This window comes from Numida meleagris, chromosome 17, assembly GCF_002078875.1.
Source record: "Numida meleagris isolate 19003 breed g44 Domestic line chromosome 17, NumMel1.0, whole genome shotgun sequence".
Taxonomy (NCBI): Eukaryota; Metazoa; Chordata; class Aves; order Galliformes; family Numididae; genus Numida; species Numida meleagris.
In genome coordinates, this window is record NC_034425.1 from 4262816 (window position 1) to 4289996 (window position 27181).

A 27181-nucleotide genomic window follows, 5' to 3' on the forward strand; every position below is an offset into this window, starting at 1 on the left:
TTGCGTGGTATTCACGTAGGAAGAGCCTGCAGGATGCTGCAAAGATTCATTTTCTCAGAATACTGCTGCAGGAATTGGTGATTTTGGTTTTATTCTGTCCCATCTCCAGGATACAGAAAGTCCTGCAACAAAGCGGCTACGGACAGCAGCAAAATCTTCTATTCTGTCCCAGCCAGAAAGCAAAAGTGTTGGTCCAACAAAGAAGAAGGTGACTTTTGATCCAAACTTATCGCAGAGTGATAAAGAAGGAGCCAGCAAGACCATACAGCCTGCAACCAAAAGCATGTCCCTCAAAGAGATAGCAGACATCGTTGTCAAATACTTGACCCCATTCTACAAAGGTGGCAAATTTGCTTCCAAGGTAGGCACAGCTCAACAACCTCTCTGGTAGAAGGAGGCTGCATCTCCCTCATGATCTGGGGCTCTGAGAAAGGAAAGATGATAATGGTACCACGTTTCATTTCCAGGTCATGTCATTGTGTGTGCTCTTTTAGTGACTGGGTGCAGCAATTCCTCTCTTGGAACTCCTGCTTGCAGAGTGGCAACAGATGAGGTTGAGTTTTTTGGTCTGGTTTACATGGTGTATTCTACAAGGCAGCACGTGTGTGCATGTGCTCCTCCAGCACTACAGGGTCAAGTGCATTTGCAGGCCTGTAGCAGTTCTGTAGTATAAATCGATATAAACCTGTGAATGCTTTGTGCTACAGCCAGTCTGTGCTAAGGGCAGAACAAATGCAGAAATAAGTCTGGTGAGATTACTAATGTCTCCTGTCTGCTCTTTATCCTCCCCATCCCTGCAGGATCTGTTTAAGGGCTTTGCTCGGCACCTGTCTCACTTACTGACTGAAGATCAGAACCCTGCTCGCAAGACCGGTGAGTTGGCAGCTGTGGAGACCATCAAGAATCTTAGGTTGTTTTGATGCTCAGTGAGTTGATGTCTGCAGAGGGGGCAGGTGTCTTAAGTATCAACTCAAAGGGGCTGCTTCTTCTCTTGCAGTGAAGGAAGAAGCACAGAGACTCATTAAGGAGTTCTTCAAAACACGAGTCAGATGTGAGAGTGAAACAGACTGGCAGGAGCTGCACTGCTCCGAGAGATGATCCTTGCATGTTGCTGCCGCTCTTCCTTCTTCCAGCAGTGGGACCAGGGGATCCTGAGGAACTTAGCCATGGAGCGTTTCAAGAAAATGCAGAAGTGAGTCTTCTTTTCCCCACTGCATTTTTGCTCTCTTCTATCTGCAGTGTCACCTTAGCAACACACATTTCCAGGAAACCAGTTTCTGTGAATTTAGGGAGTGTCTCTCCAATAACCAGGGAACTAAGGCCCTACAGTGTCTCTTGCCAAGAGGCGCGAAGTCTCCTTCTCCTGTGTAGGTTAGAGGCTGCTGCCTCAGATGTTTTGCAGTGCCTCCAACCACAGCTCCCTGCAGCACTCTGGGAGGGTATCAGGCTTTCCAACTGGGACTCTGCTTTGGGATAGCTCCTATCCTTCCTCCCCCATCTCTTAGTCCTTATTTAAGTGTTACCAGTAGAAGCCTTATGCTACAAACGAGTTCACATGCTTTCGCTCAGGGCTGCTAATGCTGAACTTGGTGGTTGAGTTCTGGATGGAACATTTTTCCTTGGAAGACAGCAGGGGAGTGTTTTGTTTTTACCCTGCAGGCAATGCCAACTTTCTGAAGGTAGAGAAATTCAGATTTTTTTTTTTTGTTTTAATCCTAATTTTTTTTTAACTCTGTCTAGTTCTGCCTGCCCTTTAACTTCAGTGGTGTTGACCTCTCAGTGTTAACCTCTCCAGTAGTGGCACTAAGGTTCCCAATGCTTTTCCAGAATTTGCTTGTAACCCCTAAAGCCATATCTGTTCCCTGTGCCTCTCCCACAGCCCGCAGTACAGAGGACAATGCTGCTGTTACTACTGGTTAATGTACTGCTGTGGCTCTCAGGTTGACACTGCGGTGCCTCTGCTGCTATATTTATATAAAGACCTGAACTGTAGGGTATCAGTGGGCTTGAAATAACCTGATCCCTAGCACAAGTCCTTTCTGTTGGGTTTTAGTTGGGTTCTGCCTTTTTTTCATGCTTACAGAGGCTGGTGGCCTCAGGCACTAGTGCTGCTAGAGGAATCTGCAGCCTGAGAAGCCATGAAACAGACTTTTGAATCACTGTACTCAACGGATTATTATTTTTATGTGCTGAAGGGTATGTGCGGAACTAACAATAAAACAATGTTATAGCAGCTGTGGACTCCTCTTGAGAGATTCTTCTGACTTATCATGTCTCAGGTACATTAAGACTGTGATCTTAGATGTAAAAACTCTATCTGAAGAGGCAACTGATGAATGAAGGCAAGGTATGGGATGGGGTGGGAAGTGTGTAGCAGCAGACACCTCCCAGCCCTGACGGCTGCAGGATATTTCAAGCTGAGAACCAGAAGGAGAAGAACCTGGAAATGTGTATCTCAAGTCACTTATCTTCAGCTTGCTCTACTCAGCTGGAGGATGAAAGGGTTTACAAGAAACTGATACACACGATACAACTGGTTTTTTTTCAGCTGTTGCCTCCTGGCTTCTGCTTCACCTTCCCATTAAAAACCTTGTTTCATCAGCCACTGGGCTGCTATCTCCAGAGATCAGTGCTACAGAGTTCAGCTGCTGCCTGACTGCATGAACTTTAAAGAAATGTTTTGAGTGAATTGTAAATGAGAGGACCTCCAACAGGGCACGTGGTTGTGTGGCATAGTGCTGAATCACAGTGCAGGGCAGTTCTTCAGATGAGCTGTGCTTTTGTGTAAGGCTGGAAAAGCTCAGGAAGAGAAAAAAAGCAAGGATGAGTTACTCTTCAGAGATGTTCTCTAGCTCTTTATTTCATATTGCTGTGGCGCTTCACCAAGCCTTGTGCTGGTAAAGGGAGAAGGTGCCATAGGCTTCAGCTTTAGCAAGGAAGTTCCTGACAGGAAAGTGCTGTGGCTGGTGCTGGCATCACCAGCAAGCAGCTAACTGTGCATCATGGCCTGCATTGGGCAACCCCAGATCCCATTCCCAGCCAACAGTTACAACCTTTTCCTCAAGCTTTTCCAGATAGCTGCAGGTCAGTCATCTCATATCAGAGGTAAAGCAGTATCTGTCATCTCCTAGCTTCAAAATATACATCGTGCAATTATTTCATTATAAATCCCCTAAAAATGAAGATACTTGTTAGTCCAATAGGGTAGCTGCAGACATAAAAATAAATTAGGTGGTTTTATACAATCCAGGACTCTCTCCTCTACTGTATTACAATTTCCACTTGAATACACTTTCTCCATGGGCATGGAGCCATAATTTGACAGCTGCATAGATACAACTGAGTTCTGTATAGGAGAAGGAAAAATACGCATATAATTATGTCAGTGAGAAATTAACAATAAACCTTCCTACCACTGCAGCTCGATCTGTGCCCAAGCAATTGTACATAATATTTGGCAATTGTATATTAACACTGATCTGCTTTGCAGTTGTGATGCTGTCTACAAGCTTCTGCTTCACAAACCCTGCTACAGGGCCTCTTGCATATCAATGTAGAGAAAAAGCTGGTCTATGGAGAACAGTAGCAGCCAGTGCAGTCAATTCATAACCTTGGCTTTGCTTTCCCAAGTTCATTAATTCAAAAAGAGGAAAAAAAAAAAAAACAGTCCCACAGTGCATAGCTTGAAGGCAGTTACTTGCATTTCTTGAGCTGCTGTATTGGAACAAGCTACGAAAAAGCAATGGAATAGAAAGAGTGCTTTGGGGTTTGTTCAACCAGTGCAAGGATTGCTTCAAGGAAGAGGACTTAGACTGAATGGAGGGCCACCAGGGGTGAGATTATAGTCCAGTCCATCAAGAAACACACCATCGCTGTGGTAGCAGTCGTAGAAAGCAGCCGAGATCATGGATGTTTTGGGGAGACATTCTCCTCAAACTCTAGTGATGAAAATCTGTTTTATCCAGGATGACAACAGTTGTGTGATACATCTCTTTAGCCTGTCAAAACACAAAGCAGTACCAGTCATTCTCTACTCCGGAAATGACTGCTTCTCATCACTAAATATTCCCATAATTAAGCATCTTCCCATGAATTACTTCCCATCATTAAATACCAGGCAGGTGCTGAGACTGAGGTGCACTTTGGGAGTGGGGAGTGGTGTCCCATTCACCCCTGGGACAGAAGAGAGCAGTAGTGCCTCTTGGAGGCTCAGCAGAGCAGTGGAGGGCAATTTCTGAATGGCCAGGAGGAAGCTGTAGTTCAAGGCTGATATCTCACCTGGCGTAGTTCAATCCATAGAGTCTTGGGGCTGGCAGCAGAGCCATAGTTCAGTTCTATGCCAGGAAGCCCCTGCTCGGAGGTGGGGCGCAGGGTTCGCATCCTCTGCAGCTCTTTCAGTGGGATGGTGCAGCAGAGCTCCTGTGTGAGGAAAAAAAGCCACAGAGCACTCTTAAGTCACTTCAGAAGAAAAACACCTGATTCTGGCCAAGGAGGATACATCTCAAGAGCCTCTAGAAAGCTGAGGCATTCCCCAGGGCACAGTAATTGCTTGGCTCTACTGCTACTGTGGCCCTAGAGCTTCTTCTGGACTGGGACAAATAGGAATGTGGCCTACACTTAGTTTTACTGTGGACCATGCTTGCTTGCATGATCTATAGACTTGCAAAAGAGCACACGGCAATAGCGACCATTAAGTTACTCTTGTCACTTGCTTTGGGCTAGGGTTGTTGTTAGGGTTGATTGGCTGTGATGCACATAGACACAGTCTCTTCCTGCACACAAGTTCTTCTAAAAGTCAAAGCTAATACCTGAAAGACATTAGGGCTTTGGACACGAGGGAGGGATTGTCTGGCATACCTGGGTGATGCTATCCACCACAATGATCTCTTCTTTATTCACACCAAAGTAACAGGGCACAGGGATTGTGCTGTCGCTGACTTTCTCCACAAAGAAGGTGCTGTAGCCAAAGAATGGCTGTTTCATCACGTGCTCTGTAAGAAAGCAAAAGCTGGAGTTCAGCAGCAGCTTCCAGCCAGTAATCTACTGCACCAGCCTAAGGTGGTCAAAAGCTTCAGGTGTTCCCAAGTCTTCCTACATTAAAAAGTGCAATAGACAATTTCTCCCACCATCCTTAGGCTCCTGCTGTTCAAGTGTCAGCAGCCTCAATGCACGTTCTGTTCTTTTCAGAGCAGCAAACACACATGCAGCCAGTATATCAATTAAAGCACGACTCGTACAGGACTAGGAAAGTCTTCTGCAGACTTTTACCATGAGGTGGGACTTGTACCACCATGCTTGAAAGCTTGTGCAGAGGAAAGCTGTCAGGGAATTACGTATCACGGACCATTCCAGAATCCAGAGATCCTTGCCAGCCCCATGGAGCACCTTCCATCACTCTCAGATTGGACTACCCACACAGATCTCATCTCTCCTCACCTATGAACTGGATTTTTGCATCCACCGGCCGGAGTGGCTGCATGGTTCGCAGCAGCCTGTCAAGATGGTTCTGCAGAGTGTCAAGGCTGATTTGGGACCACAAGGGCTTTGGTATGTATTCCTTCAGCTCTTCCCTGTGCCAAAAAGTAGAGACTAATTCAATCCCTGCCTGGTCAAAATCAAAATATCAACCAAGGGCAGTTAGAAAGAAGGGATGTGCCAACAGTTTTCTGAGCAGAGCTAGGGGCAAAGGTGGGGGAAGAGGGAAGAGCACAACAGGTCATATCTAGATTGAATAACGTGGGAGAAGATATCAGAGACAGTGAGACAATCATATTTCTACAGAGAAGAAGGCTGTGCACTGCTGACTAGTGCACTACAAGAAATCCCTCCTTTCTGGAGACAACAGGAGCTCTTCATGCAAGATCTGTAGCATGGAAGTAGAGCTACAGGGTGTTTCTTTCACAGAGTGTTTCTGAAAAACCCTTCACTCTGTCTTGATCCTCTGCTCCAAAGACTACAGAGAGCAGAGTTCCCCGCACCGAGCAGTTACACCTTTACTCCTGCTGCTGGAGCTGTAAGGGGGTTTGATGGAGGTACTACCTCTATTACCTTCATCTAAGTTACAAGTACAGCTGTAAGCTCATACACTTCCTTCTTGGTACCGCAAACATGTGGCCTAAAGAAATGTGTGTGGCACCCTCATGGCCCTGAGCTCAGGAGGAGTCACAAAAGGAACTGTGAGTCAGAGATGGTCAGCATCAGGAGTGTGAATGGAAAGTAAATGGGAAGTACAGGCAGAAGTCAGTCACTGAGTGACGTTAATTAATGACTTATCTTCTCCAGGACTGTCCATTCCTTAATTTTCCAGAGTCATCTGGATTTTAGTCATCTACACTTAACCCATGTGGTGCCAGCAGAGACCCACCCTGAGATAAGCATACCTGGAGGGAGCAGAGCTCTCCTGCTCTGTTTTGGCCCAGTGCTGGAGCATAACCAAAAAGCCCAGCTGCATCTCCAGTTCTTTACTGTAGCTCAGCAGTACCTTCCCTTTCAGGTAGTCCCACTGTACCTGAAAGCACCAGAAAGAGGTCCAGGCAGGTCTGGGCAGTGCGAGACTGCAGAGACCCACATCCTGCCTTGCAGAGAGCTCAGGCTGATCACTCTAAAGCAAAGGCTTGTTGCATTTGGGAAAAACGTGCACAAACCACATCTGGAACAGCACAGTTCACAGGCTAGGGCCACACTCGAATCACTTATTAGTCATGCCCAGAAACAGCATCCAGAGACAATCAGCCAAAGCTTTCCCACTTCTTCAGCTCTCTTGGAACATCCGCGCTGGCCATCACACTAAGTGCCCTGCTAGCCCCTGTCAGGGAAGCTCCCAGCACTTCCACTGTCCTCATTGCTTACCTGTCCATAATGGACTTCAGTATAGATTTTGTCCTCAAAGTGCAGAGGTGTCTTCCAGGTGAGCCTGCGTAAACTCACAGTGACCAACATGTCCTCGAGCAAGTAATCATGAAGGTATTCGTCCATTCTCATTGGCCTCACAATTTTATCTGCGTGTTTATGCAGAGAGAGAGTCATCACTCCTGGTGCTGAGACAGTGGGTTGAGCTCCACAGCCTGGCAAGGAGCCATCCTCTGCACCTGTGTTCCACCCTACCCTGAACAGCTCCCAGCATCAGCCATCCCAAAGGGACACAGACCCCACACAGACACACACCACCTTCAGGAAAGAGCAATTCAGGCCCTGAGAAGGCACAATCCCTAACAGAGGTTAACTGCTGAAGATCCGCAGAGCCAGCAAGAGTGGGGAAATTATTTGAAACAGTCCCTGTTGGAGAAACTGCTGTAGGGAAGAAGCTAGAGCTAGTCTCCCTTTACTTGCCTTTTTTATCACTGGCGCTCCTCATGGCAAAAAGAGCAAATTCCTGCATCTCTTCCTGCTCGCCTGCACCCATCTGTTCACAGATCTCCTGCAAGAGCTCCTTGGCCACCTGAAGTGAGGAAAGAAGCGAATAAGTACTGCAGTGAGGTAAGCTCAATTCAGCCCCAGAACAGGTGGAGGGCAGCAGTACAGCTCTGGCCAAGGCACAGGGAAGCAGGCTGGATCCGGCATCCCAGCACTGCACAGGCTCTGCAGAGGTATGCTGCTGCAGGGATTCCTAGGAAGGATGTGGGAAACCATCACAGCACTGTGGGAAGCACAGGCCAAAGGTTTGACAAATATGGGAGTTCCCTGGTGTGGCTCTGAGACCAGATCGATGGAGAAATGCAAAGCAGAAAACTCACAGTGAACGTCCTGATGCGGGTGACGTATTCCACGCCTCCAAACATCTGTACCTCTAGCCGGCGGGCACTGCGCCCCTTCTGCAAAGGACAGTGACACACAGGAGCCCATCAACCCCGTAATCCTTTCTTCTTCTTCCCTCCTCCTCCTCTCAGCCTTCCACTACTAGCCCATCACTTCTGACTCTTCCCTACCCACTCCATGGCATCTCACGTCTCCCTTACAGACACATGCCTGATTCTCTCTCTTAGAACACTAACCAGCCCTGCTACCCACCTCTTTCACACAGCACCTGCTGCCAGGCCCGTGCCCTCCCTCCCTTCCCAGCATCCCAACCCCTCTGCCCATCAGTACCAGCAGTGCCTCCATCTCCACAGGGAAAGGAAGATGGCGGCGGCCCCCGTACATGACATTTTTCCGCAGGTTGCTCTGACAAATCTTGGCTGTATCTGTAGGAAAAGAAAGAAAGCTTCAAGGGCTGAGAACTAAGCATTGTCTCCTATAGTTTTAGGTCTTCCTAGCTACGTTGTATTTAATCCAGCGCCAATGCTAGGAAAAGAATGAGGAAACTGTGTCCCCGTCTGGATCCTTCCTCCTTTCCTTGACCATGGGGCCTTAGTAAACAGGGGAGAGCCATTTGTTTCACAGGACACAGAAACAGCCGTACCGTGGTGGGTGCTGGATGGGTCACTGCTGGCTTGCTGGAGAAACTTGGTGGCATAGGGCATCAGGACGTTAGAAGGGAGGAAGAACCCAGTGAGCAGGTTGAGGAGCAGCCAGCCCCGCAGCACGCTCTCCCTGTGGGACAGAAAGAACTGTGGAACAAGGCAATTCCTGCTCCACCCAGCTGAAAGCGGGCCCCTGCCCTTCCGAACGCCGGCAGGAGGTGGCAGTGAACGTGGGGTGGTTGGCCCTTGGTCGGTGTTCTTATGCTGAGGAAGGGATTGATTCAGCTGTTTGAGTAACAAAGAAAGGGGACAGTGAAGGTGACTGAGCAGCTGGGGACAACACACCATTAAGGGGGACCCTCCCCACCACCCCATGCACACAGCAAGGCAGACAGTTCCCCTCCAGCCATGCATGAACAGGAACCAGCCGTGCTGCTACTCACTGGTTGGGGTTGACTGTGACCTGTTTGATGACCTGGCAGTAAACTTCATCATGCAAAGTCTCCTTCTCCTTGCACAGCTGCATTCAAAGAGGAGAAAACAGCATCAGAGAGGGGAAGAGAACATCAAAGAGGTGCCAGCTCATCTCCATGCCCTTCCTCTCCCAGCTTTTGAGCTTTGGCAGGAAACCCCAGACTCCCAGTATGGCTTAAAGCTCAGGCTTCACAACTTCTGCTCTGTAGTGCTATATAGGCCCAAAGAAGAAAGCAGGTTGTACTATCATCCAGACAGCGACGCCTTACAAAAGCATTTACAAGCACAGATAGACACACACCCTCTTCCACGTGATTTTTAATAGGCCTCTGTTTCAGTTCCTTTCCTCACCCAGGGCTTTGCTTTATGGCTTTCTCTGTTCTCCCTTTCCTGAAGGCCTTGGGCTCTCATTCCCCCTTGTGCTTCAGCACTTTGCCCAAGGGAAGGTCACAAACCTGGAGGATTTCATAGACACACTGAGCATCATCCTGGTTCTTGAGTTTTGGCTGATCTCCCATGAACCGCATCAGAGCTGCAAAGCAAAGGATAATACTTAGGTCTAAGCAGAGGTGATCCTGCCACGGGGACAGAAAATGTCCCAAAGGCCTTTCTGCTCCACAGGCCATTACCAGGCAGCACTGGACAAGTGGCTTATGAACCCAGGCTGTGTGTGTTCTTGGGCACTGCACTCAAGGCGAAGAGCATTTTGTTGGATGCTTTCAGCAATGACAATGGTAGTTACTAACAGCAGAAGTGCATTAGAAGGTGACCTCTTACATTTTGCTTCCTTTCACTGGTCTCTATGTGTACCCACCAAGACCATCCCACTCATCCCCACTCAAGCCCATTTTGTCCTCGGGGGCACTTACTCATGAAGCTCTTTGTTGCAAGCTCATTCAGTTCACTATCAGAGTACCGGAGCAAAGAGTCCTGGATTGGAACCTGCAGGGCCCAAACACAAGGGTGAGCTGAGGGGGCAGACCAGCACAGAGCTGTGCTGCAGGCTTCACAGGAGACAACAGCTCCCAATATCTTGCAGGCAGCATTGAGAAATAGGGGTCACCTACTCCTCTGCATAGTGCAGCCAAAAATCTGCCCTCTGTCTTTGCCATGTTGGAGCAAAGCTAGAGGCAGTGCTGGAGCTGGGATTCTGGCTGTTGCCATGGGGAAAACCTGGGCTCACCTTGGTGTGCTGGACCATGTCAGCTATCATCTTCTTTTCAGCAGGTGTCCCTTTCAATGCCGTCCTAGCCAGAGGAAGAGAACATGAGCCAATCCAAGAAATACCCCCAGAAATGGCTTGGTGAGTGCCAGGCTACACAGGTCTGGTGGATGCCTGCTGAAGAAGAACCACGGCCTACTCACATGAACTGAGCCTCTCGGAAGTAGGTGGCGGCAAAGTCCATCATAGTGTAATGATCACCAGCAGGGACTGACAAGATGCTGTAGGGTTCTGATGTCAGGCTGGATACAGAGGGCTGCAGAGACATCCACCAAACTCACCCTGAAAGGTCAGCTGAGGAACTGCAGTGTGTATTCCCTTCTCCTGCTATACCTGGAAAGGTCTCATCTATTTGTGATGCCGTCCCTCCCACTACAATGGTATTTGAGTACCTTTGTCACCAAGAATTAAGCAGTCATTTTCTTCCTCCTTAGCCACTGTGGTCAGACACTACCAGGGCCATGGACCTATGCTGGCAGGTCCCACAGAACACAGCCAGATCCTCTAGCAGTTTCCCAAGGACAACTCACCTCCCTGCTGGTGTTCCTGCCCTCGAAGGAAGATTTCATGCTCTTCCGCAGCCCTCCATGTCTGTCCATGCTGGTGCTGAGGTAATCAGGGGCTGCAGCCAATTGCACTAGGCTGGTAGGGAAAATACCGGAGCGGCCACCAGTGGAGCCAAACTGCCATCCTGAAGAAATGGGAGAGAGTTGGGAACCATGGCAGGTACAAACAGAACCAAGCAGTAAGGCCTCCTACTGGCAAAGGAGAGCATTAGCCTCTGAACAGACTTTCAGTCATTAAGGTTGGAAAAGACCTCTCAGATTACCAAGCCCAACCCCAGCTCACCCCCACCATACCACTAACCACATTGCCCAGTGCCACATCTCCATGGATCTTGGACACCTCCAGGCATGGGGACTCCACCACTCCCTGGACAGCCCCTGCCAGTACCTCACCACCCTCTCAGAGAAGAAATTTTTCCTACGATCCGTCCTGAACCTCTCCTGGTGCAACCTGAGGCCATCACCTCTCATCCAATCTCTGTTACAGGGAAAAGAGGCCAACCCCCACCTCGCTACCACCTCCCTTCAGGGAGCTGTAGAGAGCATCCCCTATATCTGAGATAGAAGGAACGATGAGGGTCACAGTCAGAGAACAGCAGAGCTGAAGGTTGACAAAGCCAGCCCTTAACAGCCTGCTTTCTTCTGGTTTACTCAACAGCAGCATGTAGTGCTTCTGGGCACCTTAGGTCCAGTGGGCCCTTCAACACAACCCCCACCTTTCCCATCCAGTTGAACAAATCCCCTCACCTGGTTCCAAGCCCTGCATGGGCAGGAGCTGGATGAGGTCACCCTTCTTGAAGCTGAGGAGGCTCCTGTCATCCGTGACATAGCTGCGCAGAGCAACAACGTAGTTGGTATCCTGCGGAAAAAGCAGCAGAGAGGTCAAATCTTGTCCCCAAAATGTGAGGCACTCAGACTACGCCGCCCCATGGAACCCATCAGGGCCATGTGGGAAAACACCTTCACTGCCAGCTGCACTACAGCCGCTTCCTTACCTGCCTCAGCTCCTGGATGAAGAGTTCCACCATGGCCTTGATGCACGGAGCCTTGTGAGAGTGCAGGACGAGCTGCTCTGTCTTCAGAGAGAGCTCCAGGGCACTGCTGTCCTTCAGCTCCACCGAGAGCACATCTGCAAAGCTGAGAACACAGCCAGCACATTCAGAACGCTTCCGCCAGAGCGAGGGAACACGGATCACGGGATGGGAGCTCAGTTCCCAGCACTCACTCATTACAGGCAAAATGCAAGGTAGGAAGGAAAGGGAAAGGGAGAAGTCATTTGAGGGAGAGTCAGTGAGTCACCACAGGTCTTGGACACCCTTAGGTGCAGTACAACCAGAGAAATGTTCAGCTCACCCTTCAGTCTGCCCACATCATCCTTCTGCTCACCTGTAGCTGCAAAGGACCTTCAGGTGCTCAGGAGCGTAGGCCGCTGCTTTCACCACCTTCAGCAGCCGCAGGCCTCGGTGGGAAACACCCAGGATCTGGACGTCACTTCCATCTTCACCCTGTGAAGGAAGAGCAGCAGAGAGCACCAAAGGCTCCTTGCCACCCAGACAGGATGGGGAAGCAGCACCACACGTGTAATGCAGGAGGCCCCAGGCTGACAGAGGAGTCAGACCTAGCAACATTCTCAAAGAAGTTTGGAAAACAAAGATGGCGAGGAAAGGAAGACAGAGGAGCAGGCGTGTGAGAATGCAGATGAGGGGGGGACAAGGCCACCAGTGTCTGCAGCCAAGCAGGTGACCCAGGAAACAGAGAAATGTTTGGGGTACCAGAATGATGTAAATACACAAGTGAGGAGAAAGGAGAAACGTACAGAAAGCGCAGGAGACTGGGTGATGTGGGGCAGGTGTGGGAGAGAAAGGGCACAAAGAGACAGCCCAGGTGATCCAGAGCCACAAAGCCACAGCAAATCTAGGGTTTGCTGAGAAGGTTAAGACTCACTTGAACCGGGAAAAGGCGAGAGAAATAGTTAGCCCAGTTATCCCGAGCAGCCAGTACGATCCTCTTCTTTATCCCATCCTCCTGAATGGACTGAACGTCGCTGCCAACCTGAAACTCCGCTAGCAGGGATACAAAGATGGTAATGTCTCCGTCTGCTCAGGGACCTTATTCCCACTGTTCCCACCCAGTGACTACAGGGCAGCAAAGAGCACACAAAGCTGAAAGGACACCACACATTGGTGCTAAGAACCAACGTAACTTGCACACGTGAATCTACTACTAGGTTTTTCTCCACCCCCTCCATCAAGCTCACATCAAACACAGCTGGATTTTGGGACAACTCAAAACCCAATCCGTGGGCCTCAGTTTCCTCTTCCCAAGAGAGATACATATTATAATTAAGTTCTTCTGGCTCAGAGAGATTTCAGAACCATTTTCTAGCCATTTGGAACAGACAACCATCCCTACACTGCCCTGCAGAGCACACGCAATGTCCTCTCTTGCTGCAGTGACAAACAATTCTCCTCTGCCCTAAGTCCTGCCTGGAGGGGCACGGAGATCTCTTTCTCCTTTGCAGCTGGATGCTGCAGTGGGCACTGGGAGGAAGGCAGGATGGGGCTGCTAATTACCTAGCAGGTCCTTCATCTTGCGCTTCTCCTCCCTGGAGATGCGAAGGCAGGAATCAGAGAAGGTGTCACGCATGATCTGCAGAGGAGGGAAACACAGAGGCTTCTATGGAAAGGCTGCCACTGAGTGTGCTGGGCTGTTAAAGAAGACTGAGTCTCAGAGAGAAAAGAGCAGGGGCTTGGCTAGGAGAAAGGACTAATACCTCTAAGGATGCAAAAGTGAATGCATGTGATGTCATTATGCAGTGCAGTTATGGAGTAATTTGTCTCCAGACAGACACAAGCCAGAGGCATACACTACCTGTTCGCACAGCAAGTTCAGACAATAAGGGTGACTGAAGTTTTCTTTGGGGTAAAACACCTGCAAGAGGAGGATAAAAACAATAAGGGAAGAACAGGAAAGCTGAGACTCGTGAGTAAGGCAGAGTAGGACCTGGAATTCCTTGACCATCAGATGAAGTCATAACTCTGAGCTCATGTGTGATGTGATCTCCTCTCCCAGCTATCTTTGTGCTGTTACATCACACTGGTTACATGTGACAGAAAGTGATTTTAACCAAACGTGGGATCACTGCCCTCCCCCTACAGCCAGCACTCAGCTAATGAACCGTACCTCTTTGCGCAGAAAGATTTTCCAGGCAGGGTTGATGTAGGAAAAGCTGACTCCAGCAGTTAGCTTATACAGCTGAGTCTTGATCCCATCATCTTCTGTGATAGTAAAGCCTGGGTGGGAAGAAAGAGCGGTGAAGAGGAGCTTTGCTGACTACAGGGTCATCTGCCAGAGACCTACCAAGCAGAAGGGTACAATGCCATGTGCCTGGCTGGACATTCATATAAGGAACCCTCTTGAAGATAAGTGATCAGCTACTGTGAATGCACAAAACAGTCAGCATGCAACCAATAGCATTTCTGATAGCACGCATACTCGCTGCATCAACCACAAAGTTCAGTGCTCGTACCAGAAACACTCCAGAGATAGGGAGCACACAGCACCCTGGCAACTGAGTGCTCCCGTGCTGAAGCTCGAAGACTTGGTCTCACTTTATGTCATTATAAAGAGGCTGCTGAAGGGTTCAAAAAGAGTTAGAAGTGCTCTTCTGAGCCAGCAGGCTGCAAAGTTCTAGTACAAGGCAGCCAGTACTTACACTGTATTTTCTCTCTGCAGGATATCTATTAAAGTTAGGCAAGGTTGGAAGGCAACTATTGAAAGGCATTTCTCTGTGAGATTAGGAATGTCTCAATTTAAGCTGTCACAACCTTGAAACTTCAGTTCGTAGACAATCAAGAAATGCAGACTATCCCACAATTCAGCTGTTTTCTTTATCCCTTTTTGAAAGAACAAGGGAATTTTCAGGCTAACCCAGTTATCTAGAATTGCTTTCACGGGATTTACTAAATGTCCATCTTTTAAAGCAAACTGAGAGGGAAACAGGAAAATTCTTTTATAATGGGGAAGCTGCTGCAGATTGGAGTCCTCTGGTAGTGTGCTTAGGCTGACTGTTCTTTCCACATCATAAAATGTGATGCTGACGAGCGTTTTGTGCTTGAAACACTTCAGTGTGTGCACCCCAAATAATATTTCCTCATTCCTCAGCCTGTCTTAAAGGGCTCTCCAGAGGCTCTAGAATGTGAAACACCTGATTTCCCATTCCTCCCTTGTCTAAAGTCCAGCCATTTATTTGCAGCTTTGATAAAGGAGCTATGCTTCAAGTAGGCAATAAAATATCTTGTGGACTGGACCTTGATCAAGCTGTAGCCCAAAGATCCCTTCTGTTTTTAGGTCCATTTTTCGCCCAGCCCTTCCTTCCTTCATCATTGGCACCTGACATCCTGCACTTCATTGGGAAGGAAGGGAAGAGTTAGAGCTGGGGAGGGCCACGTGGAGTGCTGGACCAGACTCAGACTTTAGTGACAATCTGATTTCACACAGCCCTCTCTGCCTTTGACCAGCTGGCAAGTGACAGCTCATGCTGTGACTCTCCCAGGCCATTAGGCTGAATCTGCCCTCATTATCTGCTACCAGATCCCACTTGGGTGACGTCAACACTTACCCTTCGCTGTGGGTTCCTGCAAGCCTTGGTTCCTAGGCGGGAAAGAGGAGGGCAAAGGTGGGAGAACAGGAGGGGCTGGGGAATCTGGTGGGGTCCTTGATGGCTCCCTGAAGATGGACTGCAGAGGCATCTGTTTCTCTTTGATAGAGCTGGAAGCTGATCCTGGCTTGGGCTTGGTGGGTGGAGGTGTCCCTTTGGGTCTCTTCTCTTGAGGCAGCGGGGGTGGCTGCAAAACAGCAAAACCATTTGACAGTCATTTTCTGCATCACAGCACGCTGCTGTCAGAAATGTTACCCAGGGTAGCAGCCCAGCCCTGGGAGTGGCATCTGTTGGAGCAGGGATACCAGAACCTTTAAATCAGCACACAGTCTACGTACAGATGAAGATTAGGCAAAGCCAGGTACAGAGAAACGAGTATTTGAGATGCAAGCCTCCAGCTGGGAAAAGGAGAAAAGACATTCATCGGCCAAGATCGTGGGGCCAAATATGGGGAATGTGAATAGTTGCTTCCAAATCAGTCCCAAACATTCCAACCAGGCACCAGAGCCTGTTCTCCAGGACCTCAATGGATTTTACAGATCAGAACCCAAGATGGATAGCACTACGGTATATGAGTTCACTGCTAACTATTAACGCTGTAGGAAATCACCTGGCTGCTACCATACCATGCTCTCAGCCTGCTGTAGATTGGATACACAGCCTGTCTCTGCTGAGGTGACCAGAGAGGAAAGCACTCACTGATTTGGGAGAATCGAGGTTCATCATCCCCAGCTTGGCCAGAGCCTCATATTTGGGGTCATTCCTCTTCATAAATGGCTTGGACACTCTCCTGCAAGACGAAGGGAACAGAACAAAAGGGAGTTGCTAGGGCTGCAGCAGGTTGTTGCTGCAATGGAGCCACGTGGCGGTGCTGGGATATGGTCCCTTTCATCCTGGGTGGCTCCCATCATCTCACCTGGCAGGCTCAATAGGTTGGGGCTCTGGGGCTGGCCTGCTCTGGTACATTTTGATGATATTACGGATCTCCCGGCTTGGTTCAGGTCGCGAAGGTTTCACTATTGGTGGCTCTTTCCTCGCTCTTGGTGTCTGTTTCTTTGGCTTTGGCTCAGGAGGTGGCAAAGGGGCAGCAGGAGCTATTGGGGGTGAGAGCTTTAACCAACAGGCCAACAAAAGCACTGGAAAAATCCCTTTATCTCATTTGAATCTCCCGCTCTTTCACCCCTAGGCTGACCATTCATGGCCTTCCCCAGCCCCACTTCGGGATCCCACTTCCGAAAGCACAGGTCTTTCTCTCTCTTCTGCTGCAAAGACTCCCAGAAGAGCCAGATCCTCTCCTCCTCTGGATATACCCTGGGCTGATGCTCCCTCCTGGAAAGTTCCTGCATGTCAGCCTGCCTGGGTCTCCACTGGCTGTCGCCTTACCTGCCTCAGTTTTTGGGCTGGGCTTCTCTTCTGTCATACTCTTCTCCTTCTCTTCCTCCTTTTTCTTCTCTTCCATCTCCTTTGGCTGAGGATTTGCTGGAGGCGTCCAGGTTTTGGAAGGCGCCCTGACTTTCTTCACTAGGATCTTTTGCTCTCCTACATAGAAAGAGGGACCTGAGCTAGTTAAACGCATAGCCAAAGATTAGCATTAATGGCACGGTTTCAACTCTTGCATCCAGTGATGGGGCTGCCCAGGGCCCCACTCAACCTTGCCTTGGATGCCCAACCCAGCTGTTGCACCTGACAGGCTGCAGAACAGGGTGTTACGATAAGGCAAATTCCCAAAGTGGTCAACACTCACCCATCCTCTGAAAAAAAGCTCTCTTCTGCTGGAATGTTTCCCGAGGATAGTCATCATCTTCACTGCTGGAGTCATAAACCTGCGGGCAGTTCACAATATGGTTAGTTAGTACCAACCAGCAGATTCCTCCGTAGTTCCCTTAAATTCAGCAGCGATCTTCTCTAAATAGGTTTGGACTGTGATCCAGAACTTGCCCTAGTCTGGAAGTGTCCCAAGAAATCAGTCTCTGACCCAAGGAATCATCAACCCAGCTCAGAGAGAGAGGAGTATGTTACAGCCCCAAGACAACTTGCTGAAAGATAAAGAACGTAGAGTGGTGAATTTTCGTATGGATCTCACTGAAATTCAGATCAGCTGTGAATGCACTGGTCAGCACTGCAGCCAAACCTCCACAGACCTAAGAGAAACCATTTCTGACCCTGCGTCTTAAAGATTCAGCAAGTGGAGCTCGAAAGGCAAACATAACTCTCAGCTCTCCTCTCTGCCAAACCAATGCCAGGCTGGAAAGGGAAGCAGAATAAATGCAAAACATGACATTCAAACCCACTGCTCGTTTCTCATACCGGTCTTTCTGCCTGAGCTGGTGGTTCTGGAGCCTTGGGTGGCGGTGTCGCATTCTGGTTGCTGGGAGATATCTTGGGTTTTGGGGAAGTGGCTGGGGCTGGGGCTGGGGCCGGAGCTTGGCTTCGTGGTGGGCTCGAGGCTCTCGGCCTTGAGCTCTCAGGAGGCTGTTGCCGCCACTGCTGTCGCTGCTGCTGCTGCTGCTGCTGTTGCTGCTGCTGTTGCTGGGAAAGGGTCATGGCTTGAAGAGTCATCTGCTGGGCCTGGAGGAAGGAATTGCAGCAACCATGAGCTCTAGGCTACACAAAAACACCAGCCAGCAGCCAGCCTGTCCTATTTTTGATTAGTCATCACAGAATGCCTATTTAATCCACTGCAAATATCCCAAATGTTATGAACAAAACAGGCCTTGCCCAGGGTGTCTGCTCCTACCTGGTCAGTACACACAGCTCCTGACCACACAGCAGTCAGATAGCCTGGGACATCCGTGCACTCAGAAGGCTTTGTGCAGAAAGCAGAACACTGCAGTTCTGCATCTCTAGCAAATCCCAGCTTAAAAACATTTGGGAATTAAAACTGATTTTGTTGCTGCTCCTCATTCACCTCAGTGTCCCCACAGACACAAACAAGCAAAAAAGGGATCCCTAGCTTTGCAATATGAAATAACCCCAATGTTTTATACCAAAACTCAACTTCCTATAGCAAACCCCAGAGCTACAGAGCAGGCCTAAGCCAGAAGGGGAGCATGGCTCGCCTCTTTACAGCACACACACCAATGCATTCTCCTTCCCCTGTTCCTGGGCCTCTCCCACCCAATCCCTTCCACTCACCATGAGCATGGCTTGCTGGTTGATAAAGGCTTGCTGCTGTGCTGCCATCTGACTGGGGTCTACAGTGGGCACCACGGGCTGGGGCATGTACATGGCTGTGGGAGACATACATCTCTGCAGACATCCACAGTGTTCCCATGTTGCCTGAGTAACAGAGCTGAGTGCTCACTGTGCACTCTGCCTGACATCCAAATGTACAGGCTTCACGAGGATGCTCACCTTTTCATTCTCTTTCCTTGTATGTTTACCAAAAAATTGTGATTACCTGGCACAGGGGCAATCCCACCAGCCCCTGGCATCATGGCTGAGGCAGCTGGCATCCCCATCATTGAAGGCACAGGCTGGTAAACTGGTGTTTGCATCATCCCAGAGAAGCCTAGAGGCAAAAGGCCACATGCACAGGATGTTTGGGGAATCACAGATTGAGAAGGCCCAATCAGTCCCACAAACACACCACACTGGTTGGGTATCTCTGGTTCTCTTGACCCTCAATAACTATAGGGACATGCAAATGGTTTCTCTCTTCATACAGAGCACAACACACAGCAAAACTCAGGTGGACAAAGGAAACCAAAGAGAAATGTGTGGCTCACGAGGCTACAGAAGGATAGAGACCTTGATTGTGTAGTCCTCCTTAGGACACTGCATTCTTCCTGGCTAAGCACCCAAACACCTCTGGATAATTACAGAGAAGGGGTTCTCTTGGAGGATGTTGAGAGGTCTCTGGGGCTGCCACGTCCATGCGGGTCTCTTTGCAGCAGGTAGCTGCTAAGGATGCAGAGCTCGCAAAAACATCCCAAAGACCCATCAGTGGGACAAGCTGGGACCTCCACACACTCACAAGGTACCCTGGGTGGGACTGTGATGAAGAATAGTAAGGAAACCAGGTACATACACCAGAACCTCTACAGAGCTCAGACTTACATGGAATAGATAGAGATGATGGGAAAGTCTGAAAGGAAGCGATAAGAAAGATTAACACCCTTCAACTGAAAAGGGCAGCACTTATTTTGGGAAAGCACAAGGTGAATTGCAAGAGGGTACGTGACTTCTGGGGACCACACAACAGGGGAGAGCTGACTTGGGTCAGACAAAAGCTCCTTCTCACCTTGACCCCTGGAACATCTCAGGAGAAAAATTAAAAACAGAACAAAGATGGCAAATTTACCTCACCCTTTCCTCAAAGCATCTCTCCCCCAGCAGCTGGGAACAAGGGCAATTTCTGATGACCCAGCCTAAACTCAAATGCTTTCTTAGAATCAGCTGAACCCACGCAGTAATTGGCATTTGAGGGACTCCCTGACTTGTGCTCACTGAAGCTTATCCACATGTTTCCAGCTGTCCATATCCCCTTACAGACCTGTAGAAGGAAACATTCCTCTCTGCGTGGGTCCGATCTTCCCACCTCCCTTCATGCGCCCGGTCAAACTTTCTCTGTTCTCCAAATCCTGCATTCCGAAAAAACAGCACTATCTGAGCTCAGGCAGACGGACTTCCCAGTGAGATGCTACCCAGAGGCACATCTGAGCTGAGCAAAGAGGAGAGGAGAGCTGCACAGAAAAAGTCGGGGAGAACATCAGAGGACTCACTGGTGTCCTGGAGCCCTGATGTAACACGGGGCTGAAGAGATTGTCCACGTAGCGATCCAAGCCTCCAGGGGTCGCCGGCTCATCTCTGAATCCAAAATCTAAGGGTGGAGAGGAGACTGGTGATAAGGCAGGTAAGGAACATTCCCCTCTCTTCAGTCCCTATCAGTCAAATTTTGGAGTGGAACCCATCAAGATGATTTCCACCCCCCCCCCCCCCGCTCTGATTTCCTGGATGGGACGCATCTGACCCAGTGTTGTGCACAGTCCTGGGGCAAGAGCTCACCTCGATGGGCACTGCCGGGCTCCGGAGGCAGCCTGGGCGGGGGGAAGGCAGGAGCCTGGATGCCTGGAGCAGGGGGGATCCTGCGGAAGGGGAAAATGAGATGAGAACAGCACAGCGTGTCAAGAGAGATAGACCGGTGGGTGACAGGGGCACCAGTGTGGGGCAGGAGGATGAGGTGACTCACGGATCCAGGTCAGAGTTATGGAAGAAGTTTCTGTCCCTTTCAGGAGCGATAGGGTATCTACGTGAGGACCCAGAGGGGCTGCTGGGGTTGCTGGCCTCCTCCATCTCTCCAATGAGGTCCAGCACAAAGTCACAGCCCAGTAAGTCCTGCCACGTGTTGCCAGTTAACATGGAGATAGACCACCCTCGAGACCTCTTATCACAGCCCCTGGTAATAGGTAAAAGGAGAGAAAAGGTGTCAGAGTAAGCAGGAGGAAAGAGAGAAGTAGGAAAACATTGCATTCAGTTTCATCCTGCCTTCTCTGGCCATAAGCTTTAGGGTGTGAATCAATGATTAAGCACCCAGGGTCAGGAAAAAAAAAAAAAAAAAACGTGAATTGCCCATCATTTGACTTTATTTGTTTTAATATTTTCTCTGAAGCTGCTCTAGCTGATCACAGCAGCGAGTCCCCTGTTCCTCAAGAGTCCCACAGTTCATGCAGAGAGATGGAAGGGACAAGGAGAGAACATGAGCCAGAGTGGGTAAGGAGCAGCTACTCCACATCTGACCATATAAATTCTAGAGTTCACATCCCCAAATCTCCTGTCCTCTGGCAGTACCTTGCATTGAGCATCCATCCTGCAAACTGTTCCCCAGTCATCCAGGACTCCACCTCAGCTGAGAACTTCTCCTCTAGCACATGAAAGAAACAGTCAGTGCACAGAGCCCCACAGCAAGACCTAAAGCAGCACCCAAGCTCTGCAGTGCACAGGCAGAGCCCAGATGGAAAGTCTCACACCCTTCTGAGGTGACCCACAAGGACTGAAAGCAGACAGAAGGCTCTGCATGAGCACGTTTACATCCGTAATAACTGTTCTTGGCATATGTCAAAGCGTTTCCAACGTGACAGCTGACAGCCATTGCAGTGTCATGATTCACCTGGGTCATCCACCACCCCGCCCACCAAGGTGCTAGAGTGGAGATGTTCTGCATCTGATTCACATTGATTCCAAGCACTCAAGGTGCAGTGTAAATCAATGCCTGAGAGGGAAGAAAGGCTCAGAAAGCCACTGCAGCAAAGGCATTAACTGCTGCAGCATGGGCTGTGTGATGGGTAACAGGAAAACTAGACCCAGAGAGATGTACAACCAGGACAGCCCTCTGTTGAAATCTGCCCAAACCCAGGAGAATCTCATCCCTCAGCCTGAATGGCAGTTCTGACTCCTTAGGGTCAGATCTTTCAGAGTCTGGAGTCTGGATTCAGATGCTTCTATCCCCCATAGCAGCACCAGCCAACAGCAATTGGTGTGGTCACTCTTCACTAAGCTGGTGGAAGCATTTTCTGAACAGTGACTTTTGCACTGGAAAAGTCTTTAGGAACTAGTAGCACACGTTACCATTAAATGTATGAACATCCAGCACCATCTTCCCTTTCCTCTTGTTTGCAGTCCACTCCAGCTGAGTGGGAGGATACACGCGGGAAGATGCATACTCTGCGTGCTGTGCTGCCGTCAAGATCTTGCGCTGGCAAACACCATTGTAGCCGTCCATGCCATGATCTGACACAAATCTAGGAAAAGACATCTGCCTTCAGCACATTGCTCATCTCTCTTAAGTTCTCTGAAAGCGTAGCTAGCTCTTTTCCCCTCCTTACTTCAGCAACGGCTTCTCCAGTGCTGGTGAAGGGGCAAAGGAGCTCAGTAACGTTGCCATCAGGACCCAGGCTCGCTGGCTGTGCTCCATGTCTGGGTTCTTCCATGTCTGGATGGCCACTTGGCTGAAGATTTCATTGCGCAGAGCCCTGTTATTCAAACCTCTCCCAGCAATGTAGTTGCCCAGAAGGACCTCCTGCCAGTCCTGGAGATTCTTGTCACCAATGAACCGCAAAATCTAGAAGTATTCAGGGGGAAAAAGAGACAGCTTGAGCTGCAACTCTCTGGCTTGAACTGTGTTATGAAGCAGCAACCTGGACTGTAGACACCAGCGTGTCTGTGAGCCTCAGAGCACCCAGCACTCAGATCTGGATCTGCTCTCGGGTTTTGTGCAGTGTCGAAGTTTTGGGGAATTTGGGAGGCACTGTTCATAGGGGTAGGACTCTGACTACAAGCCAGAACTTCTTCACTTTATTCTTCAGGCTATTCTTAGTCGTGCTTTTGCCCAAGAACAAATTCCGAGTCAGAATACTTCCCCTTCTTTGAGCATCAGAGCCCAGATCCACAAACAAATTACTATAGGCTCCTCATTACTGCACCTGAGCCCACGGGCTGCCTAGCTGTACAAACAGGCAAACGAAACTGATGCTCAGCTGACCTTTGTGAAAAGCTCAGACATAAGGAAGCACTAACTGCTGAATGGCAGACAGGTTTTGGTGTAGCTAACACTATACCAAGCGGTATGAAATGTGTTATGCTCAACCAACTCACTGAAGCGATGATTCGGGTTCTTGGCTTTGCGTATTAATTTTAATAACATGTAGTTCTCAAAGGGATTAAGAAATTTACTCTCTTTACAGTTTCGTTCTATTTTCAGAGACTAAACATCACGTTTTTCAGAATGTATTTCACATCCACACGGAGGTTACGCTGTCCTCCTTATGCCAACACTACAGAATGAGGGTGTGGTTCCAGGTGCAGTTTTCTTGATGACAAAGTCCCTGCCTCGTTCCAGCCTTTACACAACAGTTCACTGTCCCCTGTTGCACACTGACGTAACTATATGTCTGAGAAACTACCGATATGTTTACTATAAACCAGATGATGGGGAAAAAATCTGGGTTAAATTAAACCTTTTTGTGACTGAGGGAGGGAGAAGCCAGATCTCCCTTACACTGTCATGGCTACTGAATCTGGAATATTGTGAAACTAAGGCTTACCAGTCTAATCTCTATATGTCCAGCCAAGTTTTGAGACTACGTCGCTAGGCAATTGGCTTGGATCCCACTGGTCTATGTCTCACCTATTAGTTGGTTTATGTCACACCAAGAACACAACCCCCAGGGGCTGTCAGACTGCTCCAATACCTAGAAGGAACAGGAATTCATTCTGCTCCCTTAACACACCTTGTATTGTAAGAAGAGCCACCACCAGCATCTGGCTGAGCAGAGAGGTGGTGATGCCCCATCCCTGAAGGCACCCAAGGTCAGGGATGGGCTCTGAGCACTGATGGAGCCGTGGGTGTCCCTGCTCAGTGCAGGGCTGGCACCAGATGGCCTTGAGTGTCCCTTCCAACTCCAACCATCCCGTGATCCTATGATTGTCTTATACCCACCTGCTCTTCCAAAAAGCCATGGTCAAGGAAGACATCTCTTACCAGTTTATTGATCTCAAGTGCGCTCTCCCGGTATTCGGCTTCCAGTCGGGTCAAGGGCTGCTGCAGGGGATGACCAGGGGCAGGGAAATCTGTCTTCTAGAAAGAAACAAAAGGACAAAAATACGCAGTTTGTTCTTGGTGTCACAAGAACTAGTGTGTTTGGGAAGCAGTGAAGGAAAACAGAGTTCCCACCTGGAAGTGTGACTTAATGAAGGAGGAGAAAGGATAGCTGTTGATGTTGGCTGGGAGGGAAAGGTCATCTTTGACCTTAACTTCTGGAGGTAACGCCTCCGTTATCTGTTTGGCCTGCGCTCCATACTGACCTGCAAGAGAAAGGGGTCTCGTGTCACGGCGGTCAGAAAGGCAGCCAGAATGCACCCGACTCACAGTGCAGCACGTGGCTGGCTGCTCCACATGTCTAGTCCTGGCCAAGCAATGGTGTCCCAGCACCAGCCCTCTCAGTCCAGGGACACACAGCCCACCCCTGCTGCTCCAAACCTCCTTGTAGGCACATCCTCCCTGCCCTTAGACCACAGCATTTAACTTCAGCAGTTACAGCTCAGTTCTTTCAGACTCTTATCCCTAGGTAACATCCAGGGAGCAGGCAGCACCTGCAGTTTCAACTCTGTTACACAGAATTTAAAAGGCAGGGAACACAAAGCCTATGCAGAGATAATGTTGGCAAGTGTTAAGTCAACAATTAAATCAGACGATATCATGATGAGGCACTGGATGAGGGGTTTATCATAATCAGGAGGAAGCACCTTGATAAGCTAAGAGATTTCTCAGTGCAGCACAACTTCTGTGCATTCCTCTATCCCAAACCCAACGTGTCCCTTGACACCCTCCCTCCCTCCCTCTCCCTGTTTACATCCCATCACATGGAGACTTCATCTTCACCAGTTTCAGTGAGGGTTGGCCCCCGAGCCACTGAAAAAATATATATATATATTGTTTTTCTCTGTGGAAAAAAAGTATATATTTCTTTGGAAGTGCCAAAACTCTAGTTTTAACTTCTTAACCCTTAATTTCTTGAAGGATTTTTGAGAAGACACACGGGTTTGAGATCTCAGACCCCAATATCCAGCTCTGCAAGAGATGTGCGTTCATTAAACTTTTCACTGTGACACAGCTTTGACCAAAAAGTTTTGTACCCTCAGTATCACCAGCTCTATCAGCACAGCTCACCAGAGAGCCGAAAAGGTAACAAAAACGCGTACAGAACACAATTAGCTTTTATATCATATTTACATGGCAATAATAATAAATCAAACGGAACCCAGGTGGCAGACAGCAGGTGGAACAGGCACATAGGTAGCACACTGCTAGGAGACGAGAAAATAAACAGGGAAGAAAACAGCGCAGGAAAGGGAGGGTTTCTCACCTCCAGCTAACTGCAGGAGGGCAGCAAGCTCTGCCGGGATCTCCAGCAGCTCCACATCCTGTGGGGAGAGGGACCAAGTCAATACTGGGGCACAAGACATGAAACAGCATGAACTCCGAGCTGTTCTGCTGAGGCCGGGTAAAGCGGTGACGGGCTGGGCAGAATAAAGAGCAACAGACTAATTTCTGAATAGGAAGTGGTCAGAAATATTACAAAATAAGGAAGTATCATACAGGTACAGAACACAGGTACATGACACGCATTGGATGGGAGGGGGAGGTGAGTAATTCCTTACACAGGGAAGAGGCGCAGGAGTTGGCTTTTTTTGACTCATCTTTCATTACTAACAAGTTTGGCACATTGCACTGAAGAGATCTTGGTTTAAGGCAAAATACTATTTCCTCCTGCTCAGTTCTATGTCATTTTTATTTTTCAGTATCCAAGAATGCTACAGCAGAAATAAGAAGAGACCTGATCCAGGTCTTTGATGCACACTGCTGTTTTATATTTATTATAGCGGCCTCTCAGCACCTAACAGGGAGCTGTAAGAAGGGACAGAGTAGCAGGGTCTGTTGTGACAGGACAAGAGGAAATGCTTTCAAACTAAAAGAGAGGAGATTTAGACTGGATACAAGCTTCCTTGTTGCTTCCTTGGGGATCTCCAAAATCACAGAATCACAGGATGGCTGGAGCTGGAAGGGACCCTCAAGGCCATCTGGTGCCAGCCCTGCACTGAGCAGGGACACCCACGGCTCCATCAGTGCTCAGAGCCCATCCCTGACCTTGGCTGTCTGCAGGGACGGGGCACCACCACCTCTCTGGGCAGCCTGTGCCACTGCCTCGCTGCTCATAGTGTAAAAACTTCTTCCTAATATCCAGTCTAAATCTGCCTTCCTTAGTTTGAAAGCATCTCCCCTCATCTCATCCCAGCAGACCCTGCTAAAGAGCCTGTCTCCTTCTTTCTTGTCCTTTGTTTTGTCCCAGACTCTCCCCGACTGATGACAACTTACCATTCCCTGGCTGTCACTGCTCTCCCTGTCACCACTGGCCAGGGACCTCCTTTGTCACTTCCTTTTTCGTCTCTCCTGCTGTTAGGATATGTTAGGGGGAGAAAAGAAGATGCATAAGCTCCCAGCTGCTTCTGGGAGCAGGCTCTGCAGATAGGCAGGAGTTGGTGTCCTGCTCCAGCAGACAATGTGACAGAAAAGCTGCAGTGTCTTCCCGGAATCCAATGTGGAGTCTGAGAAGGGATGCCCAGGCAAAGCCCTTAGTTTTGCTGAAACACCATTTGCTCTGAGCCACACCTGCCCAGCATCCCCACCAAACATTTCCTCCCTTGTCTTAGGGCAAAAGCACACAGAACCTGTCAGAAACATTCACCTGCTTCCTTCAGCATCAAAGAGCATGATGCAGTCTGAGAAGGGATGGAGGAAGCTTTCCATGGAGAGGGACTCCTTTAGAGTGGGTGGGAGGAATACCAAGAGCCAAAGCCTCTCGCAGCTCTGCCCTTTCCCATCTCATACCATTGCCTCCCAGCCCCAGCACTCACCCGCTTCCTACTCCAAGGTGGAAAAGGAGGGTCTCAGTCTCTCCCTGTCTCTCTCTGTTGCTTGTCTGTTACAGAATGGTGTGATTAGATGGGAGGTGATGAGTGCCGGGCTGAGAAAGACAGTAGGCATGCTAAAGTACAAAGGGCAGATCTGCAGGGAGCGGGCAAAAGGAGGAACTCAGCAGCAGGTGAACTTTGAGACCTGTTATTGTTGTAAATGCATTTCCAGATACCTCATCAAGCAAACAATGGGGGGAATAGAAACAGAATCAGAAGAACAGTGCTGCTGTGATTACCTGATAGAAAGAAAACCTGGATCCTCTCCAAGCAAAAAAAGCCTGACAGGAAAAGAAACATACACTGATCTGGGCATGGCATGGCATGGCAGAAGGCACCTCTGCAGTCTTCCAGGGAAATATTCTCCAAACACAGGAAATTTGTATTAATT

At 49.2% G+C, this 27181-nt stretch overlaps 2 protein-coding genes across 4 annotated transcripts in view; one reads left to right on the top strand and one right to left on the bottom strand.

The window, feature by feature from the left end:
- The window catches only part of RECQL5 (RecQ like helicase 5), a 37232-nt gene extending 34999 nt beyond the window's left edge, over positions 1 to 2233 (top strand). For all 3 annotated transcript variants that reach the window (XM_021414838.1, XM_021414839.1, XM_021414840.1), the window contains exons 18-20: positions 110 to 361; positions 801 to 873; positions 998 to 2233. In XM_021414838.1, coding sequence (XP_021270513.1) covers positions 110 to 361; positions 801 to 873; positions 998 to 1098 — 426 coding nt within the window. In that variant the 3' untranslated portion in view covers positions 1099 to 2233. The remainder of the gene's footprint in view (positions 1 to 109; positions 362 to 800; positions 874 to 997) is intronic.
- On the bottom strand, positions 3680 to 25314 carry MYO15B (myosin XVB). The gene is made up of 41 exons (XM_021414837.1): positions 25185 to 25314; positions 23993 to 24123; positions 23801 to 23896; positions 22146 to 22381; positions 21889 to 22061; positions 21112 to 21184; positions 20513 to 20719; positions 20329 to 20408; positions 20046 to 20143; positions 19817 to 19904; positions 18722 to 18832; positions 18457 to 18551; positions 17629 to 17889; positions 17066 to 17144; positions 16705 to 16860; positions 16238 to 16415; positions 16021 to 16111; positions 15283 to 15508; positions 13845 to 13954; positions 13533 to 13592; positions 13235 to 13310; positions 12606 to 12724; positions 12048 to 12166; positions 11657 to 11798; positions 11409 to 11520; positions 10626 to 10786; positions 10239 to 10351; positions 10057 to 10120; positions 9743 to 9815; positions 9329 to 9405; positions 8843 to 8919; positions 8399 to 8529; positions 8086 to 8180; positions 7734 to 7811; positions 7330 to 7438; positions 6850 to 6998; positions 6381 to 6508; positions 5437 to 5570; positions 4858 to 4991; positions 4279 to 4419; positions 3680 to 3998 (listed from the first exon to the last, which is right to left on the bottom strand). Exons 1-41 carry the CDS (start codon positions 25282 to 25284, stop codon positions 3939 to 3941), a joined length of 4941 nt encoding a protein of 1646 aa, XP_021270512.1. The 5' UTR covers positions 25285 to 25314; the 3' UTR covers positions 3680 to 3938.